This window comes from Glycine max, chromosome 19 (assembly GCF_000004515.6).
Source record: "Glycine max cultivar Williams 82 chromosome 19, Glycine_max_v4.0, whole genome shotgun sequence".
NCBI lineage: Eukaryota > Viridiplantae > Streptophyta > Magnoliopsida > Fabales > Fabaceae > Glycine > Glycine max.
The window spans coordinates 42,950,799-42,973,247 of record NC_038255.2 but is presented as its reverse complement, the minus strand read 5'-3'; the positions used below and the strand labels follow the sequence as shown (position 1 = coordinate 42,973,247).

General features: G+C 30.8%; 2 protein-coding genes across 2 annotated transcripts; one reads left to right on the top strand and one right to left on the bottom strand.

Moving 5' to 3' along the window:
* Positions 1-773: 773 nt before the first annotated feature.
* On the top strand, positions 774-2,997 carry LOC100527688 (uncharacterized). Its single transcript, NM_001249074.2, has 3 exons — positions 774-857; positions 1,028-1,293; positions 2,579-2,997. The coding sequence occupies exons 1-3, from the start codon at positions 834-836 to the stop codon at positions 2,727-2,729; spliced, it is 441 nt and encodes a 146-aa protein (NP_001236003.1). The 5' UTR covers positions 774-833; the 3' UTR covers positions 2,730-2,997.
* A 2,754-nt stretch (positions 2,998-5,751) lies between these two features.
* Positions 5,752-8,741, bottom strand: PHT1-7 (inorganic phosphate transporter 1-7). Its single transcript, NM_001267873.2, has 2 exons — positions 8,635-8,741; positions 5,752-7,679 (listed from the first exon to the last, which is right to left on the bottom strand). The coding sequence occupies exon 2, from the start codon at positions 7,613-7,615 to the stop codon at positions 5,996-5,998; it is 1,620 nt and encodes a 539-aa protein (NP_001254802.1). The 5' UTR covers positions 7,616-7,679; positions 8,635-8,741; the 3' UTR covers positions 5,752-5,995.
* Between the last annotated feature and the right edge of the window lie 13,708 nt (positions 8,742-22,449).

Genomic DNA, 22,449 nt, shown 5'->3' with positions numbered 1-22,449 from the left:
CCTTTTTACACATGCACAATCTTGTCTATTTTATTAACCGCCACGAATGGAAGTTAACTGTCAGATATATTTATTATATTCTAGAAAACTAAATTTTGTATTTTTATTTTTTAGGAACATATTTATCAACAAATTATACGTTGAGAAATAAAAATGACTATTTACCGATTCATCTTCTAAGAGAGTGGAAAAAAGAAAAGTCAAAAAAATATTATATAATAAATATATTTTTATGTTGATAATTAGACATAGTTACATTTATAATCATTTTAATGATAAATTCGTCTCTTATTATCACATGGATTTATTAAAGACGACGAATATTAGTTAACTGGCAAATATATTTATCATAACTTTTACATCAGACTGACTAAATTTTATATTTCATTTTTTAAAACACATGTTTACCCGATAAAAAAAAAAAAAAAAACATAACATGAGGTTGGGTAAGACGTGGGCAATTGGGCATGGATGGTCGTCGGTAAGAAAAGAAGAACTCAATAAACTGAGAAAAAGAAATATACGCGGCGAAGGGATGAGGCGAGCGGTGAACAAAAGTGGGTCCCATGGGCGGTGGAAAATCCTTGATTTTTCTGCACGACTCATGGGCCCCGATTCCACTCAACACTTCGCGTTACTACAACGCACCGCCCCCTATCTATTTTCCTTTCTTTTCTTTACTCAACTCTTCAATATATATATATATATATATATATATATATATATATATATATATATATATATATATATTCTCTTCTAACATTGCATTCTTCACTTGAATCCTTTCTCTTCTTTCTCTCTCGCTCTTTCTTCAATTCCAAGCTTTATTCCTCATGTCTTTCAGAGGCCTCAGCCGGGTAAACATTCTTCTTGGTTTTTATTTTTGTTTCTTTGCTCCATTGTGCTATTTACTTTGTAAGTTTTGGTTCTTGAACGTACCTTTCGCGTGTGAATGTTTGTGTGTGTTCGAATTCAAAATCATGTTTTGGATGAAAAGGCTTTTGACCCAGATGCGTTTGAATTCCAGCCAAATGCCTCATCAGGCATGGGTGTTGCTGATCACAGCAAGAACACCTTCATGGAATTGAAGCAGAAGAAGGTTCACCGTTATCTGATCTTTAAGGTTGATGAGAAGAAAAGGGAAGTTGTGGTTGAGAAGACTGGTGACCCGGCTGAGAGCTATGAGGATTTCGCTGCATCTTTGCCTGAGAATGATTGCAGATATGCTGTCTTTGACTATGATTTCGTCACTTCTGAGAACTGTCAAAAGAGCAAAATCTTCTTCATTGCATGGTTTGTTTCTCTCTTTTATATATAAAAAAAGAAAAGGATCTATAACTTTGTCTACACAACACAATTAAAAGCATTCTTGCACCAACCAGAAAGATGTTGTTTGAGGCATGATACCTGCTGTAACCGTTTTCTTGTGCAAAAAGCAAATTTTGTGGCACATATGATCATAGTTTTGGAAGTTTCAAAATAACCATGCCATGCAATTCTTTTAAGCCCGTGTCAATACTGCTCTGCTTTAGTGTCACTCTATGCATGTTCTCTGATTATGGAACTGTATGTTTGTTCATTGTTTCATTGTGTTGTGCTAAATTTCTTGTTTTAATGTGTAGACACAAATTTTTTATATGATTGGGCTGCCTATGTTACTAAATGTACTATTTTTAGTTTTTGATCTCCGCATCTTAAATTAACCCATTTCCAATCTGGATGGTAGTCTCATATATCAACTTCAGCTGTGTCCAGTGTCAGTTACATTTAAGTTGCAGATAGAGCATTACTGGCTAGAAGTTCTTATGTTTATTTGAAAGAACGAGACATAAATAAAACATAACAAACATCTTCATGCTTGATGCCTTTAGTTCAACCATATTGAGAGAGTTTCTTGATATATTTTTTTTGGTCTAGTTGTGACTTTAGAATAAATAATTAGAGAATTTAGGTGTTCTCAAATATTTCTAGTCCATTCTTTTCTTAGAGAGTTAAAAAATTTGATGAGGTAAAGCTTTATGTGCTTTGTTCAGTTAGAATTTTCAGAGTGTCCTCTCTAATATGATGACACTTCAAGCAAACCATAGTCTTTTTCCATTGGCATGTTTAGCTGTTTATCACATCAGCTAGAATGGTAGTCTTTTCCATTGGCATGCTTAGCTACCTACTACATCAGCATGAATTGCAAGCCTCACCTTCATATACTTACCTTGCTTCTCATAAAAATTAGTATAAATATCAAGTTATTTTTCTATGGATTGATTTAGAACTCTATTTTTTTGGAGCTGATTGTACGCAGAAAGACTACTCTCTGTCTCTAGTCAATAATTACTCATATCTTGTTTGAGTGGCATCTTGGCTACCACTTTCTTAAAACATTTTTGCTATCATTTATTTGAAGTATCTCCTCAATATCTTGCTTGGAGTTAGTCTTCATCTCCTCATCTCTTGAAGAACAAGCTTGGATTTGACTTCTTTTATTCCAGACTATTCTCAATAACATGCTTCTTAATTAATTTACTTTTCCTATGATTTCGCCAGAGATATCACAATTCTTAGCTATTCATTGATTGATTAGGTCCCCTTCAACGTCTCGAATCCGAGCCAAGATGCTCTATGCCACTACTAAAGACAGGTTTAGACGAGAGCTAGATGGTGTCCATTATGAAATTCAGGCTACTGACCCCACAGAAATGGATCTTGAAGTACTGAGAGACCGTGCACATTGAAATGTTTAAGCACTGAATTCATTTTCTTATCAGAATCTACTAGGTTTTAAAGTTTTACTTTTAATGAATTACCTCTTCATGCTTTGTCATCAATAGAACCCATCTTGCCACAGGAATATACCTCCACTAATATGAATCTGAAGGCTGATGGGTTTAAAGCTTTTGGCAGTTATTGTTGTAAATCCCAGTGTGCTGGACTTGTATTGTGTATGAGCGTGACTCTATGGATCCTGATAGATTTCTTGGATAAAAAAGTCCCTTCTTCTAACTTTGGCAAGGTATCTAAAAAACTTCAAAACTTGCATTATCAATATTTGCTTCTTGAAAGCTAGCTTATCATGGTTACTTCATGAGTACATCAATGTGGCAAAGAACTTGCATATGCCCTTCATAAACAAGGTAAAGGAAAATGAAGATCGCGTGTGGGAAATACAGGGATGGAATCTTGTGTAATTTGATAAAGGCTAGTATTTAAAAATAAATTTAAATAAAACGAAAAAACCATGCTGTAGAATCTTGATTCTTTCCTTTCTGTTCGGGTACTATCCATTTGATGGTGAAATCTCACTACTTTGTAAGTTATAACACCATGTACAAGTACAATTGAGTGAATTCTAAACGCCAATACTACAGGTTCTATGATAAACACGTGCGCCTGTTTCGGCATGATCTTGGTTCCATGCTAGGTACAAGAGCCAAAACGCACCCACCTAGCTCCAAGATTCCATAGTGCTAGACAAACTACATATTTACAAGGAATCTTGCAAAGAAAATGTATTGGTTTTGCGTCCAAAATTGAAGTTGGTCAGTATAGCACAAAAAATCCAAAACAAGTGGTGTATATTCTGAGTTCATAAGGGATATAGAAAGGCTAATGGACCATTAATAAACTTGGATGCTGAATGGAAAATCTTTCCATTTAGGTGAGTATTTTTCTTTCAATATAATTTATTTCATACTCAAGGCTGGGATTTGAACCAGGACCACTTAGTTAAGGACACAAGTTGTGCTGACAGTTTTTGCAATTGCATTGAAAGTATTTTCTGGAAAAAAAAATAGTAGTTTTTAAAATCAATATCAGTGGTGATAGGATCATTGAACCAGTAGGTTGGGCCAATGGGCCTAAAACATCAGCATAATGGGCTACATGGATCATTGAACCATTTGTGGACAAACTCCATAACGTGGGGACTTGAAATAGGCATCAGCCCACTGATATATTGCAAATATTCCGCTGCCAAAGGCTCCTATAAGGTCTTGAAACAATTAGATGCTAATTAACTGTTGTGGTTTATTTGAGCATGCACGTCCGATTGTTGTTTTTTTTTTGTGTGCACTGTTGTAATCATCTCATTAGTATCTTATGCTTTTATAAGTGTCGTTGGGTATTTTGAATGAGTAATCTTTGGGGAAAAAAAAAACAAAAGAAAGAATCAGATGCAATGATGCCTTACATAAATTTTCTAATTTGTATGTTAGCCATGCTCCGATTGAATTCTTAATTTTTCTCTCTTCAATCTTAATTGCTTCCTTCCTGTCACTCAGAGACCGGTGCCTACAGAAACGCAGAGAATTCACATATTTTTAGATTATATTTCAGCCCCATTACATTGTTTTGCTTCCATTTTTTTTTATCTCCGGGGATCTGTACTATAACTCGTGAAACATCAAAAGATGATTAAGGTTGTCTTATATATGAGACTGAGAGGTGTTTCGGCCAAAGCTAAACTTAAGGAGATTGGTCTAGAGCTCGGTGTTGGTTGTTTCAAATAGAGTTATACCTTTTGTAGTTTATATGATGTCTTCTTGTAGGAAGGTTGTTATTCATCGAGCTAGATTTAGTTAGAAAAAAGGTCAAGACATTAGCGATGGTTACTTCAAGGATTAGGGGTTAATAAATGTGATTTGTTAATTGCCTATTCAGCTTATGTTGAACTTGAAGTCAGCCCAAAAATCCTGGAAGACTCACAACTTCCTTGCTTGAGTCTAAAAGATAAAGAGGACAAACAGACTAAAAAGTCCTCCTCTATGCCTACCTTGATAGATGAATAAATGTGATTTGTTAAAATTGCCTATTTGGTTGGACTAGTCCATATAGTGTCATGTTTTTTCCAATTATCTGAAGTCTTATTTGATATTATCATTTATTGAGCTAGATTTAAGGGAGAAAGGGGATCAAGATATAGGCGATGGTTACTCTAATGATTAAGGGTTAGTAAATGTAGTTTGCCAATTGACTATTGATACGTGTGGTCGAGCCAAAAGTCTCTCGGATGAATATGATAACCATCAATGCAATAAGGGTAGGAGCAAGGTTGACTAGGAAAAATAGAACGAAAAAAAAAATAGATTAACCCCAAATAAGTTATGAAAGACAAGGTTTTACCCACACAATGAAGTCGGTGTACTGGCTTGCAGTTTTCAACAGAGAATATAATATAAATATATCTAATGTTGTAAAGAAAATATAAACTAGTAAAATGAAGCATATAAAAGTTTAGCTGTAACTCTTGTACAAAAAAAAAAAGTCTGTTGATCATTTAAAGAATGGTTGAAAACAGTTTCCATCAAAGATTAATTGATCTGTGTGGACCATAAAGTGATTTAGGAGGTGAACAAGTCTAAAAAGAAAATATTGAGAGATTGAAAACGCCAATCCAACTCCCCACTGGGATCTTTTGCTTTCAAGTTTCAATTGAAGTGCACAAGTCAAAAATGTGCCGTGAACAGACTGGAACCGCAACTAGTAGCCTCAGGGTCATATTTTTCGTCTACTCAACATTGAAATAACCAATTGTCATCTGTATTGACATAAGCACCTAGGAATACGGACACAGTTCATATTTCAGACGATAAGATTCTTTTTATATTCATATAGTTCCATCATGAACACTTATTGTAGTCTTTTCTTAAAACATTTCAATTATACACATGCCTCGTGTAATACCATCGTTTTCCTTAGACTTGAGGGAAAGAAACATTGAAACAAGCAAGTCAAAAAGGAAAAGAAATAAAGATAACATGCAGAACACAATCGGTTTGTGAAACTGGTTATTGAAAATACTATACACTCCAATAATGGCTACACATCAATCGTAACTCAAATTTGCCAATATTCGTAGAACAAATATCTCTTAGTTCCTGTTACATGTTGTTCGGGCAAAATTTAACAGAAATATTGGAGGGGCAGGGAAAGCTTTTGTGCTTTCCAAGCCTAATATTTGAAGCTACTACTTTAATATAACAACATTACAGATAAACATATCCTAAACATATGGAACTGTTCTATTGTTGTTTTGAGAATGTGATTGCTCTGACTCTTCCTGGGTTCCAACATCCTCATCATTCTCACCTGACATCTCCTCCAATGATTTTCCGTTTGCCTCAGGCACCAAGAATGTAAAGAAGAAGCCTAAAATATTAACCACACCCAAGACAATAAGGGCATTCTTCACACCAATACCTGCAGGGTACCCTGCATCTGCTTTGCTCTTGTCCTTGTTTTGTGCCAAGTACAAGAACCCAAATGCACCAACTATAGCCCCGAGCTTCCCGGATGCTGATGAGATTCCGTGGCAAGTAGATCGGAACCTAGCTGGGAAAATCTCTGCGGGCACGACAAACGTGGTGGCGTTAGGCCCGAAATTTGCAAAGAAGAAGGTCAATGAATAAATCACCACGAATCCTATCCGGTTATCCTTATGAGTCCAGTGATCATAAGGAATGGCAAGAGCAAACATGAAGACAGTCATAAAGAAGAATCCCATCAATTGGATAGCAAATCTTCCTATCTTGTCAATGAGAGCCACTGTGAACCAGTAGCCAGGAACTGTACTGCATAGAGCAATAAGTGTTTGAGCCCTTGCAATTCTGTAAACTTCCTCAATGGCATTCATGGTTTTTGCAGGAGGTATCCAACCAATTGCACTGAAGATATCCTTCTGGAAAAGATTTTGGCTATAGAATGCAATATCAAGCAAGAACCATGTGCTTGCTGTACCGAGTAGATGCAGTCCATGGCGACTGAGGAAGTCCTTGGAAAACAAGCCATATGAGTTAGCCTTCTGCTCCTCTTTCTGTGGTTCAGCTTGAATCTCAACCTGCAGAACCTTAGACATGTCTGCTGCTGCCTGCTTCGTGTTCTTGGCGACTAGAGCGGTATAACGAGCAGTTTCGGGCATCTTCATCCTCCAGTAGTAAGTCAATGCAGCTGGGAGTGCTCCAACCATCACAATTATCCTCCAAATGTAGTCTGCTTGTGGAACAGTTGAGCCAGCTGGATCAAGCTCATATGGTGGAGCATCAAACCTTTCCTTGAATGCAACTGAAATTATAATTGCAAAGATACCACCAGCCAAAATTCCAAAACCCTGCATGGCAAACACCGCCGCAATGAATGCACCGCGAGTCTTCTTGTTAGAATACTCAGACATTATGGTAGCAGAAAGTGGATAGTCTCCACCAATACCAAATCCAAGCCAGAACCGGAAGAAGCAGAGAGTTGCTATCACGGATTTTGCGCTATGTCCGAATGAAAGGCCGGAACCGATGGAGCATATTACCATCAGCATCAGAGTCATGCCATAGACTTTTTTCCTTCCCATCTTATCACCAAGCCAACCAAAGAAAAGCTGGCCTGAAAGTGTTCCACAGAAAGCCACACCATTTACAGCAGCTGAAACATTGGGAGGCAATGTTCCTGGCTTTGCTGCGCCATCAACGTGGTAGTATATTCGGCCAAGCAACTTCGTAACAAGGGATATGCAGAATAGATCATATGCATCGGTGAAGAAGCCCATTCCAGCAATGATGATTGCAGTGAAATGGTACCATTGTGTTTTCGCCACATCAAGCGCGTTCAGCACCTGAATTTGCTCCCTGGCCATGGCTTTTCAAGCCAAAATTACAAGGTTCTTTCTGTTTCTTTTCTTTATCAAAAGCTTTCCTTCTCTGCAGAAGTAGAAACAAGAGTCAGAATTGACCAATTGTGTGATCTTTGATTAAATTGAAGAACTAAGAATTCAACTATGGAAAAGTTTAGAAAACTCATAAGAAATCATAATATCTAAACTCAGTCCCGGCAGGTTTGATTCCCTTCCACTAAAACTGTTTTCTAAAATAATTATATACTAATTTGCAATCAATTTCTCATTTAAAATTTATTGTGTTTTGAAAAAAATTTCAAAACAAATGTTTTAAAAACAAAAGAAAAAGAATCCTTCTTTTGTTTCATTCAAGTACTCTTAAGTGCTCGGAAGACAAACTTTCAAATGTGTCCAACATACAAATTTTAAAAACCGTAAACAAACATTGCCAAGGTATTTCTACAAAGAAAAATTCTAGGAAATAGAAAAACAAAACAAAATATACGCAAACATCTGGCAGCCATGTTCACGAAAGGACTGGAAAAAAAATTGGTTAATTTAAATTATCATAACAGACAATCATTAGATTCGTAGATAGGAGCAATTTAAGAACCAATAATTGTATACGGTTTAAACTTTAAAGCCATTAAGCCATGCAAATAGTTGAATCTCAGTTGAGAAATTTTGATGCTGAATCAAGCCATCTACCCCTACACATGCATAAGGTGCCTGACTCCAGTGCCCTCAATATTGGAACTAACGAATAACTCAAACAAGTAGTACGAATTAAGATCAAATCAGTAACCACCAACATGCATGCACACGATTATTCAGGGAAAACATATATTTAAACAAATGTAAACTCGGATGATATATAATAACACTCTCAAATTTTCTTTATGAAAAAACAAATTGTTGAGGAGGACTCGGTGCGATCGATAGAGCGATAGTGGCGTGATGCATGTGCATGGAGGTGACACATGATGCCAAAGAGAAAAATAATATAATATTGAGATAGGGAGAAGATTAATTAGAAGGACCTGATGAGAGAGGGCAAGAAGGTTGTAGAAACGTAGAGAAAGAGAAAAATATGTGATGTGCGGAAAATAAGTGAAGGGTGTGGCACGGATTTATAGGAAGCGGAACAGAAAGAAAAAAAGAACAGCGCATAAGTGAAACATAATAGAGTTTCGAAACCAAATATTCCAGTCGCATATACCCCTCTTTTGTCCAGTCAACTCCCCCGTCTTCTGCCTTTTACGACGCCGTTCCTTCCCCTCACTAAGTGCTGCAGCTGCTGCCCACCCATGCATGACATCATTCCATATGTTAATCCATTGAATCTAATTACAAGGGTCTCCTTCACTCATCTTCTTATAGAGTATAAAAAATCATCAAAATATAATTTTGTGCATCTTAATTAAAAAATATTATTTTTTTAGTTTCTTAATCAATCCATAACTGGTTAGTATTAAAATTGTTATAAGGTTTTTTTTATCTAATTATAGATTATCGTACATGATAATCTTTGACTTTTTATATTAATAATTAATTATAAATCATATATTATCTTCATTTTTTATTGATAAAACTCAGTTGCTTAATTCATAAGATTAAAAGTAATTCCATTTTAATGTTTACCAGTAGTTAATAATAATAAATTTATCTTATATATATATAATAAATTATCCTAGAATATTTATTAGTATAATTAATTAAGAATATTTTGATCTAAAAAAAATTAATGTAAGAGACATTATAGAATATGAATTGAGTGTTATAAATAATTAATGAAAGACACATTATATATAAGCTGAGTCTTTTAGAAAAAAACAAATACTACTTCTAATTTTTTTATCAGTACACTACTTTTAATTTAAATCCTATTAATAAGAATGGAGGGATAATAAAATAAATTCTTATTGATAAAAGAGTATTGCATGCTTTAAAATTAAAATCTAATTCATTTTAGCTATAAAAAATTGAAATTTCGTTCACACACAATTGATGAAGTTTTTTCGTGTTTTATTTTTCTTATTATGAATTTCATCATCTCCAGAATAAGTGCGTTGAAATTGTTGTTCAACTCATTGGCTGTGGTATGGGACCACCAAATATTGGACTCCCCTTTGTTTGAACTCAACTAGTCAAATTCATGCCACTCCATTATATAGGTCGATTGATGATCAATTAGTGGTGATTTTTAAATTTCAACAACATTTTTATTAATTGACCATTTTTTTCTGAGTTGACGTTTAATAATGATCATTAATTAATTGATAAGTGCTCTATGCATGTTTGTATTATATACCCATCGATTTATGGTTCCTACTTAAATTATAATTATTCTTCAATGGGATTCATCTTTCTATAATGTTATAATCCTCGATACGTATTATTAGGGTAATGAAATACAATTACAAAGTAGTCACATTAACATATACATACAGTAACTATTTGACGCCGGTACATGAAATTAGGAATAAACTTAAGTGAAATATTTTATTTCAATTCATTTAAATTTTTTAATTAATTTATTTATGAAAATACTAGTAAACTTTTTTCACTTTAAAGGTCAAAGACTAAAATGCACGTCTCCAAAAATAAAACATCACATGATATGATATATATATATATATATATAAAACATAATAATTCAAATTTCCTTAAAGCAATAAACCATACTATCTTGAACAAAGTAAATTAAGGACAAAAAGGGAGGATGATTTTTACACTTTACACAGCCTCAAACAACAAAAGGAGTAAAAAATGTCCTATCTTGAACAAGATAAATTAAGGATCTAAGATTTCAAAGAGAGAGTCATCTTGAAAAGAAGAAAGAAGCAACTAGGTGTGTTTATGAGGTTAGTTCAGATTATGCAAGAGTTTTAGAAAGATTTATGACTCTTCTCATTTCTTTTATTTGCATCCCTCAACTCATTAAACTTACTCACCCCATTTCCATCACTCAAGACTCACTCACTTGGGTTCAAATACTTTAAAAACTAACTAATCACACATACAACATGGATTAAACATAAACATAAATATGAACATATATATATAAACACCACAAGCCATCAGCTTATGATCAATTAATTACTAACACTTAAATTAAATTTAATTATTCTTGTAATTTAATTAAACATTATGAAAATCAGTGTTGCGATTACATACAAAAACTAAACCAAAGGGAGGAGATAGATGAGTTTCACATCAAGATCTAACCTGTTCTGTATTTAGAAAGTAGAAACCGTTTCAAAGAAAAACAAAAAGTTCCGCTGATATCTATGCTCATAAAAAGGATCTGTTTGTTTATTATTTTTTCAAGTGATTATAAGATTATGTAAAAGGTAATTATCCTTTAGATTATATATAAAATAAAAGTTATTTTCAATTCAATTATATACTATATCTCAGAAATAATATATGAACAAAATCTTTTTTTTAAATTACTATTAAGGATTTTTTTTAAATAACAATTTCGTATCTTATATTTTTGTTTAAAAACTTGATTTGGATATAAATCTGAAAGTGATTTAGATATGGTCGATTATGGATTAGTTTTATGAGTAGATTTTTTTAACACCCCTAATTTGAATCAATAGGCAAATCTTTATTTTCATTTGGATGTTTTACTTTTGTTCATCAAAATCTTATCATTTATTTATTATATTTTTATTTTATGTAATTCTTTAAAATTTTGTAAATTCATAAAGTTTTTCCAATCCTATGAATTCATGTTATAAATTGATTAAAATTTATGCTATAAAATTCTAATCATAAAAGCCTTTTAAAAAAATCTTAAAGGTCATTATTCCTACAAAGTCTTTTAAGATCTATTGGATTTTTTATGTTAAAATAGTCTTTTAAAATCTTAATAAAATACACTCCTCTTAGTTTTATTTTCTTGAATCCTTATAAGAGAGATAATGCATTTATCTTTGTTTAAAAAAAATCCATTTATGTTTTTAATTCATATCTTATTGTAGAGTAATAGTAAGGATGTTTTGGTAAAAAAATAATTAATACAATATAATTTAAAAAAAAAAATTCTTTAAGAACAAACAAATCTAGAAAAAAAATCTTATGTTTAGGAACAAATATAGTATTAAATTTAATTATATTCCCAAAGAGTTCAGTGGATACATATGATTAGTGTCCGCTACCTAAAAAAAACTTTAGTATGACTTTTGGAGTGATTATTATCAAAATCAACATATTTATCAGATATTATAATTTTATATTTGGAATTATTATAATATTGGTGTGAAATATTTATCAATCTTAACCATCATTAATCTTCATAAAAAAACCTTATTAATTATTTTTAGTGAAATATTTTTTTCCAACCACGTCTATCTTGTCAATAAGACTTGAACAAAGTTCTTGATTAAGAGATGAGTCCAATTTTACTCACATCAATAACATATTCATTCATACAAAACAATTTGTGATTGGATTTATAGTGTAAAACATATTCACAGGACAAATCTTCTTTTTTCTTCATTTTCAAAAGTTGAAAAAATGAGTTTAATTATCATATATTATCACCATATATATATTTTTTACATTATTAATAAATCATAAATTATTTTTAAGAGAAAATTATAAAAATTAACACACTTACCATATATATTAACATTTATTTTTAAATGATAGTGTAAACCTTTATACTATTGGTATATTTTAGTTAAATTCTTAAAAATACTTTTTTTTTTCCAGTAGAAATGGTTGACAAATCATCCCGGCCACTTTGTAGTGAATAAATGATTAAATAAAAAGATATATTAGGTAGAAATCAAGTTATATGTACATTTAATTAATTTATTTTTAAAAAATATTACTTGTAATTATCAATTTAAAAAATAAAAAATTATTTCTATCCATTCAAATTATTTCAAACAAGTCTCAAGTGATTTTTTTGTCGATTTTCGTTTAAAGTTTTTCATACAAATAAGTAATTTCTTGTTTTCTTCTACAAAAACAAATGATTTGACAATTTTTTAAATAAATTAATCCAAACACATTTAAATCATAGACTTCTGCGAAAATTTGCACAATCACATGGATAGGAAATGTAATGTGGAAAGAATAATCGAAGTGTGGATCAAATAATTGCCCAAAGCAACTATATATTTTGATGAATATAAATGAAAAGAATAATAATATAATCTAATAAATTATTTGATCAGAACTTGAATTTTGATAACTATATATTTTCAAATAATTATAAAATTTTATATCTAAATTATTCCAAATTATTTTTCTTCCTAAGTTTTTATAGCTTTATCATTATTTATAAATATTTCTATTAAATGAAATGATATAATACAAATGATTTTATAATATTATTTTAATGACTATAGAAATAAAATTTGATGACTTTGTAGAAGTTTTATCAATAAATAAACCACAGACGAAATATTACTGGTTAACCTAAAATAATTTAGTGTCGGTTGATACACATGTTGATGATTTTTTTTTTTAATAAATAAAGGTTAAATATTTTATTAAAAATCATAAGAAAGAGTGTAATAATTAACATAATGTTGATATTGATTGGAGGAGAATATTAACGGTAGAAATATTAAAATTAAGATTTGTTATATTAGTTCATTATATACTAATCTTTCATGGAAATTCATTTGAAATTACGTAAATCTACATAATCTTTTATAATTTTAACTTTAATTTTAATTTTTTTCGTAGGAGAGAAAATAAAGTTAGTGTAACACGAAATTCGTCAAAATGGGTGACCTGCAGTGTGTTTACACATATTCACATACACTTGCACAGAGAAAAGAGATAGAAAATTTGAGATGATCATAAAGTTCCCCACCACTGTTTGGGTCATGGTGAACCTTTGGTATATTGAAGATTTGAATGAATGTGACGTAACTTTTTTTTTAGAAAAAAGGAAGGCCAATGAATATGACGTATTTGCCTATTTGGTAGTTTTGAAATGTGCGTTATGCTTTTATATTTATTTTGATTAAAAATAGAGACTAATAAAAATATTTTATATTTATTTTGATTAAAAAATATGTACCAGCCGTACAAAATAATTTTACACCATGATCTTTATCATTATATTTTCTCCGTTCCTATCAACATGGTTTGAAATTTTTTTATCTTTTTTTATAAGATTTGATTTTAATTATTTTGTATATTAATTATTTTTTAACTAAAATTCTTTTATCTATTTGATCCATAATTGAATGATACTTTGAATTGCCTTTCGACAAATAGTAGTAATATATTTTTTAACATATTTTTAGATATATTTTCTTTTTGTAAAAATTTATTGAGAATAATAAAATTTAGTAAATCTCACATGATTCTATTTTGATTTTTTAAGTTTTTAATAAATAATAATGAATTAGAGAATATCTGTTTAAATGAATAGACTTCTGTCAAGCATAAATTTGAAAAAATATTTCAATTAAAGACAAATTTAATATTAATACTTAAATTAATCATTTTTCTAATTGTCTATTGCATTAATTATTTTCCCCTTAATTACCTTCAATTAATTAACAATTTTTCGACCCAGCCCCGAAACCCCCATGGCAGGGAGCCTCTCCCCTGCGAAGCGCGGATCTATTCACCAAGCTTTTGAAAAGCTTTGGAAGCCTTTGGGTAAGTGGAAGCTCACTCTTATTGGGAAAGGCTTTTTCAAAATTGCCTTAGAAGATGTCAACAGTGACTCTGATAGTCCTGTAACTCCGAGTCTTGTTGTTGATTCTCAGGTTGTCCAAGTTCAGGAGTGCTCGCAAACTGCTCCTATCCTAGAAACAGCTATAGAAGAATTAAATCTTTGGCTTGTTCAAGTTCAGCAACATTTCAAGTTGCTCTCTAACTTTTGGGCTGATAATGTGGATGAAGACAAGGAAGGAGCCTAAGGAAGAGGAGTTCTCCACTGTCATTTCCAAGGGAAACAAGAAAAATATGAATGTTAATAAAAAAGCTTCATCCTGCAACAAGATTGCTAGAAAATTATTCTCCGGTTGGGAAGAAAAAACCTTCACACTAGGTTGGTCCTTCAGCATTATTTTTTTGTGCTTTTGTTAATCCTTTCGGCAAATTGCCCCCAAGGGACTCCTTTTACAAAATAATTTTCCAAATGAGGCTCTTTTTAAATAATTTCTGACATTGGTCTGTTTTCTATGTAGGGTACATGTAACTTATAAAGAAACCGTCAGCATTATTGGCGATTTGACCATACAGCGACATGTGGAGGGAGGAAATCGTCAATAGTTTTGACGAGATACATGCATGAGGAAATCGCCAATCAAACCAGCGATTTAAGGCTGGCATGGCAGGTCTCATCAGTGACAATGGCAAAATCAAACTGCTGCAGTTCAGGCTAGGGTGCAGAGGACCAGAGACTAGGGCGCAGGCACAGGTTAGTTTGGTATCGCCAACAGTATTGGCGAGATATGGGATTAGCTTAGTATCACTATTACCCCTGGCGAGATCAGCTTGGTGAATAAAAAGGTTGTGTTAAGGAGAGAAAGCACGCATTCATCTTCCTCGTGTGTGTGCCTTTTACGCTGGTGCTTGCAAGCTTTCTTCTTGTATTCTTTATCTTTTCTTTAGTTCTTTGAAAGTTGGTAAGTTAGTTAATATTTGTTGCATTTTATTTATTTAATTGTTTCTATTTTAATAATTAAGTTAATTACTTTAGATATTATAAAGTTTATATGTAATGAAATAATAAATAATATTAAGTTATTAGTTTTAGTTATTACTTTTGAATGCTGTTAGTTTTAAGTCTTAGTTTTATATGGAAAGTTAATTAAGTTATTAGTTTGGTAAGGTACGTTAGTTTTAAGTCTTAGTTTTATATGGTAAGTTAATTAAGTTATTAATTTTATAAGGTACATTAATTAAGTTATTAAAGCTCGGAAATTTTAAAGCCACTAAAAGAAATGATCAACACCAAACTAATTTAAAACAACAAATATTACAACATTCTCATATTCAAACTTTATTCAGCACTCTAAATAATTACTTCAAATAATTTAAAAGTTGAAAGCTCACAAATTTAAAAGTTGAAGGTTGAAAAATTTGAAAGTTGAAGGGTGAGAAATTTCAGAGTTAAAGGGTGAAAAATTTGAAATTTGAAGGCTGACAGAGCTGAGAAAAAATTCGAAGTTCAAAGTTGAAGGGAGAGAAAATTTCTAAGCTTCAAAATTTTTGAAAGGCAGACTAAAGTATGGCAGCAGGGTGTCATTTAAAGGAATTTTTCAAGATCAAACTCGTCAATCCCAACTGCGTGACCAACATGCTGTCCCACCAGTGAAAGTGGCGAGAGCCACTGTGCCTAACTGTGCCCTACACCCTGCCCTAGCCTGGCACGTCTGAACCATGCATGGCTGTGTCGCCAACAGTGGTGGCGAAACCACTGGCTATTTTGCCAGTGGTAATAGCTACACTCATGCCATGTCCTTTTAGTCCTACGTCCAAAACCAAACACCCCCCCCCCCCCCCCCCGAGAATTACTTTGAAAAGAGATCCATACTGAAAATAAGTTTGTAAAAGGAACCCAAATGAGTCAATTTGCCTAATCCTTTCATCTTTACTTTACTTATCTTTAGGTTATTAAAATTGTGTATAGTCTAGCTATACTTTATCAGGTTTAGGTTATGTTTTAGTTTTTCTTGTTTGGGTTTGGTTTTGCTCCCCATTGCCTTTGTTTCCTTTTTTTCTTTTTAATGAATTTGATCTTTTGTGCTAAAAAAGACATATGTTTATAAAAAAATAAAATTTTCTTTTTCGTCTTAATTATAAGAAATATAAAAATATTTTATTGCTAAATTTTTTATCTCTAATTTATTGTAAGACCTATTAATGATCATATTTATTTTTTCATAAAAGTTAGGCATATTTATTAAGTTGTTCTTTGATTGAAAAATTATATTTTAAAAAATAATTTTCTCTTTAATTATTAATGTAATGGATAATCTTAAAATAAAATTAAAATTTATGATAAATTAATCAATATAATTATTTTTTTTATTTTGATAAATTAGGTAAATATTTTTTATACATAAAATTGAAGATAGTATGTTAGAAGAAAAATATTTATTTTATATGTGTTTATGAAGATTAAACTAGATTAACTATGACTTCAAAGGAGGAATGTTTCATAAAAGTATCATCATTTAAAAATATATAATATTTTTTCAAAATTTAAAATATTAATTATATTTTAAATGTACCTGTTTTAAAATCTAAACGGTGTATAAAATGGAATAGAGAATGTATATTTAAGTATTTAATCCAAAATTTTAAAACAATATCCTTACATAGCATAGGTGATAGGCTGATAGCATTAATAGTTTACAAAATCCAATGCACATAAATGTTGTTTCCTTTTTCGGCAGATCATGGCATCCTTACTCCTTAGTTCACATTTCTAGGTTAGGTTGTCTGATCCCTTGAATTTCTGGCAACACTTGTCATTGACTCTATGGACGTGTCTCTTTTCAGTTTCAAGCCGTAGCAAACAAAATACGTAAATTACTATATTAAATACTACTCCTGGTTTAATATTTTAATCATTTAATTAAATATATTGTCTAGCCTGCTTTAATGGTTTATTGTTTGAATGCCATTATTGCGTCCCGGGTTTGAGACAAGACACCCATCCAATTCAATACTATTTTTATCATACACATTACATATATAGATTTTTGCTAGAAACAAAAATTACTTTTTATGCCCCCAAAATCTGTACAATTTGAATTATTCAAACAAAAATTATATATACTACTATTCAGTAGTAGCTTATACATGATGTGTAAAATAGTACATAAACGCAAGCCAATATTTTAATCTAATTAACAAGGTGTGACTTATTGACAAATTAAATTTTATATAGGTTAACTTTATTTGTAACCAAAATATGAATTTACTTAAAAATACTAGTATCTTATTATTAGGGCTAACTTGACGATGAAAAATGACTAATTTCATCCGAAAAAAATAGAGTGTTATCCTGTAAAAGACACTTCATCTTCTGATCCAAATAAAATATAACAATTTATTTGACAGGTTTATGATTCTTTTTTTACATATAAAAAAAAAACATATTAAAACTGATGATTATCACGTTAAGGAGTTGTCTACACCTCACACTAATCAAATAATGCCAATTCAAGTTGTTAATACTTAGTATAACATGAGAATTCAGGACGTTGAGATACTCGGATGATCCCATCTCACGTACCGTGGTCAACCAAAATACAATTTTCATGTCTAACTAAGTTGTCTTGTTAATCATTAATTATACACACTTTGAAAACCTAGTATGTAACGTGTTCTGTCGACCTCAATTTCGTGGATAAAAAATTGTAGTGTGAAGATTATAACGCGTTCAAACAAAGGACAAGGTTATTGTAATCGAGAAACTATGTTTGAATCACGGGTGTCAAATAAATAGAACACGTAAATTTTGTATTGAATTATAGTAAATAGTTTAAAAAATAAATTACTAATTTATTTTTTATCTGCCAAAAGTGTATAAAATTATTTTATTTATTAAAAGTCATTAATCCATCAATAGTGCATGTTGGCCAAAAGCCAACGTTAATCAACAAAAATCGAGACTAAATATTAATTTAGTGCTGATTTTGTGCCAAAGTTGTTGGCTAAAATTAATTTTGTAAAACTAATATTAAGTGTTGACTTTTTAGTGACTTACGACACTATAAGTAAAAGTTGAGATAAATACAAAAAAGGTCACATTGACATTTGTGTTAAGTAAGTTGATCCTAAATTAATTAAAAGGCTGACACTATCTATATTTTTTTTTAAATTAATTAATTTAATTATTCATGATATATTACAAAAATTTGATATATTATAAAAAAATCATGAAAGCATAACAAAGGTATAATATGAATAACAATATAGAAATAAATAAAAATAAGGTTTAAGTATCTATTTAATCCTTATAATTTTTAAATTTATTTCTTTTAGTTCTTATCATTAATAAGTGAATTTATTAGTCTTAAAATTTACATTTTAATTCTGAAAAGGTCATTGTCATTCAAATTTTTTAACTAATGGAGTTAAAAAAATTTAACGACAATAATCTTTTGAAAATTAAAATATAAATTTTAAGATTAAAAAAATTACTGAATTAAAAAATTTATTTATTAACTAAAGGAATTAAAAAAATAAATTAAAAAATTATAGAAATTAAATGAATAATTAAATCTAAAAATATTAATCAAATACAATTACCGTCATCTATGTAATTACAAGAAACTATAACTTTTCCTGCACTTAGGTTGCAAATAGCAATCCTCTTCTCAATGATCCTAACCCTCTTATTAGCTTCTGCAACGACCTATTCAGCTATATGGACCCTCTAATAATCATATGTGTCACTGCTTGATGTATGATGCACCATGCACGACAAGATGTTCACAAATAAATCTACGATACCGTAAACCTACCCTCGACCCTGCCACGTTATATAAAAAAATTTATTTTGTTTGACAAGTTATATAAAAATAATGTGAAGTAATATTACGTGTATCATTCCATTTTCATTTCGTGTATCATTCATTTATTACACGAGAATTAATTTTTTCTTTTTGATATAGAGAATTAATAATTAATAATTAGTACAACTGGGCATTTTCATAATATCTAGAGCATGCCTTTTAGTTGCCCCTAGGAGAGCAAATGAGCAATTTGGAGCAACAGTTTGAATATGTGTGTAATGACGTGTACGCTTGTGTCATTCTTTTTTATTTCATCATTTTCATGGATCCTTTATTTCAAGAGAAGTACATTATTTAATTGAACATTATTTAATTGGATCCTTTTAAACATTATTTAATTGGATCCTTTTAGTATTTAATTGAACATTTTCGCTTAGTATATCTCATAAGCATGCCTTCAGCCAAGTAATAAAATTATTTTTATTTCTTTTATTATGAACTTCAACCTATAATTTTAAGAATGTTGGGGCACGTGGCGGCATAAGAGTACTTTGTGAGGATGATTAATGGCCAGGATATGCCATTTACATTCATGCTCGTGAAAATACAAATTGTTTGACAAATTAAAACTTGGTGATTAATTTGTAAGGGAAACATGAAATAGTTTAAAGGTGCTGTCTTAAGAATTTGGTTGAGAAATTAAAAAAATACTTATTATAAAATCATAAGACAACATAAAAAAAATCCGTATAATATAATTTTACGTATTTCAATCAAAATATTTCATTTTTTTTAGTTTCTTAACTAATATTTTAAAAACACTAATTATCATTTACCTAGTTTAAACTATGAATAGATTAATCTTCCAACTTAATTAGTTTAACTAATTCATTATTCTTTTACTAGGTCAGCCGCGCTAGCTATATCCCCACTCTCTATGTCTCCACTCATGAGATATATTTTATCACAACAAATTTCGTGAATCGATTATGACAGGTACAAACTTAACTGAAAATGAAATACTATATTTTTATCGGAGAGATTGAAATGAACCTTTCGAATTGTAGGAAAGGAATGATTAACGTTTCCATTATGGGTGATGCCAATTAAACTACAAAAATCAAAACGAATTGGCCTCATTCTGTGATCCACACTTCCTCGTATCTTTCTTTCGGCGATTGAAAAGTATAACATATGAAGCCCCTAGCATTTTACAACTAAAATTATAGGATTGACTTTTTGCCATAATCTAAAGTAAAAATATATTGAAAAACCACACAACAAAAAATCAAAATCCTATATATAAGGAAAAATATGCTTGATTTTAATAAATAAGGTATGCATCGAGCTTTATAGCACACCATATTGTTAATGTAGATTCATAATATATATTTTAGATTAAAAATTATACCAAGAAAAAAATATTAATCTTGTACCATTGAGTAAACTCTTATTGTTTAGAAAGTGTCAAGTTATATTTGAATGTGATTATACATGAAGGATAGGTTAATTAGCTAACTTTGCGGTAACTCATTTTGGTGGGATTTTATTTCTTTTCGCTCTCATTACTATGCACGCAATTTTAATGAACTTCTTGATCTAAGTACAGATTTTGCTGACTTTCCATGGATTTTTTGGCCTAATCCCCCCCATGTTTTGTTAGTGTTCTTGCTCTTTTATACATAAATTTGGGTTAGGCTTTGGTAGAGGATCTTTGGGTTGAAGGATGCCAATATAGTTCGGATGCTTCAAGTCTTTTTGATACCCGACGCGCCAGTTTCTTAAAAAAAAGTATACATGAAGGACCAATCGCCAATGGTCGCTCTCATCTATTTGTTTGTATAGTTGAAGATGTTTTTTTTTTCTTGTCACTCCTTGAAAATTTCCTTCAGCACACAAGCTGTACAGTGAAAAAATTTTAGACTACGCACAATGATTAATTCAGAACTGGTTTCATCACTAATCAGAGCCATCCCATCGTGGCTCTACTCCAAATCAGAAATGCACAACCATTTCGCGGTCTAGTGCTGTGAAAATGACTCATTCCACCCAAGATTTTTTTTTTGAGATAAAATTCCACCCCAAGATATATAGTATCAGGTAAATCTTTTTATTTTTTATTTTTTATAATGTAGTCTCAGGTATATCTGGACCATATACAAATAAAGACCGAATATAATCATAGTCCAATAAGGCAAAAAAAAATTTACAGGTTGACTACATTATAAATTAACCAGCTTATGCCCTTTTATTGAGAGATTAATCACTCAATTATAAATTCAAAAGATAAATAAACTCTTATTGAGGAGGGCAATCATCAATCAAAGTTAAACATATATTGTGTAAGGTATCTGGTTTGGGCAAATTAGCTGTTAATATAATCTATCATGGCCTCCAAACACCCCTATGGCAAGATCTAAGACGCAAAAATTGGATTTTTTTTAAAATCCAACCCAATTTATTTTCGATCCACTTTATAAAATCAATTTGATTAACCAAATTACTTTTATGAAAATTGGTTTGGATTTTTTAAACAGTTCGATCTAGTTCAATTCAATTTAATTATCCATTTTTTACTTATATATGTATCTATTTTTCTATCCAATCAAACCTCTTCTTAAAAATAATTTGGTTAATCAAACCATTTTTATAAAAATAGTTAGATTCAATTTTGAATCTGTTTGGTTTTTTTTTTTTTGCACACCCCTACTAAGTTCCACCCACACCTTGCTAATGAGCCACCAAAATACAAATAAAATTTCAGTTGAAGTGTTAAAAAGTATGGTGTTACATCTGATAAATTTGTTTCCAACAAGAAAAAGCTCTAAAACACTTGACAGAAAAACCTAACCACATAAGATTCCATCGCAGTTGAGGGTAATCCGGCCGTATTACCACAGTCCACTAAGTAATGTGTCATTAGTGCATAACTATAAATCAAGAGTCTATGGAGCAAATCATAAGTCAACTCTTAGACATACAAATTGAATCTCATTAATTCTCTTCAATCATCAATACCTATTGTGTTACTAACAGAAATTGATCTTGTAATGCACGCGCGATCCCCTAAGATAACACCAAGTAATGTTTTCTGACCAAACGAATTGATAAGAACAATGCACAAGGTCAGATAAACACGAATACACAAGCAGTGATAAGGGCATGCACTTGTGAATTCGAAAACTCAAAATCAAATACGTAACAAAAATGAAAACAATAGCAATTGATTCAAGCGGTCGGCACTGCTTTGTCAGAATGTAAATATCAAATAAATAGAATATTTTAGAAACTGTCTCTAACAATATAATCATTATATGAAGATCTATATCAGAATTGGGAAAAAAAAATCTACCAAGAGAAGAGATAAACAATGGTAGACTAACAAAAAAAATT

Coding starts and splice junctions, on each gene's coding strand:
- LOC100527688 (NM_001249074.2), top strand. CDS start 834: ATGTCTTTCAGAGGCCTCAGCCGG. Junction 858..1,027: donor CTTTCAGAGGCCTCAGCCGG/GTAAACATTCTT, acceptor TTTGAATTCCAG/CCAAATGCCTCATCAGGCAT. Junction 1,294..2,578: donor AAAATCTTCTTCATTGCATG/GTTTGTTTCTCT, acceptor TTGATTGATTAG/GTCCCCTTCAACGTCTCGAA.
- PHT1-7 (NM_001267873.2), bottom strand. CDS start 7,615: ATGGCCAGGGAGCAAATTCAGGTGCTGAACGCGCTTGATGTGGCGAAA.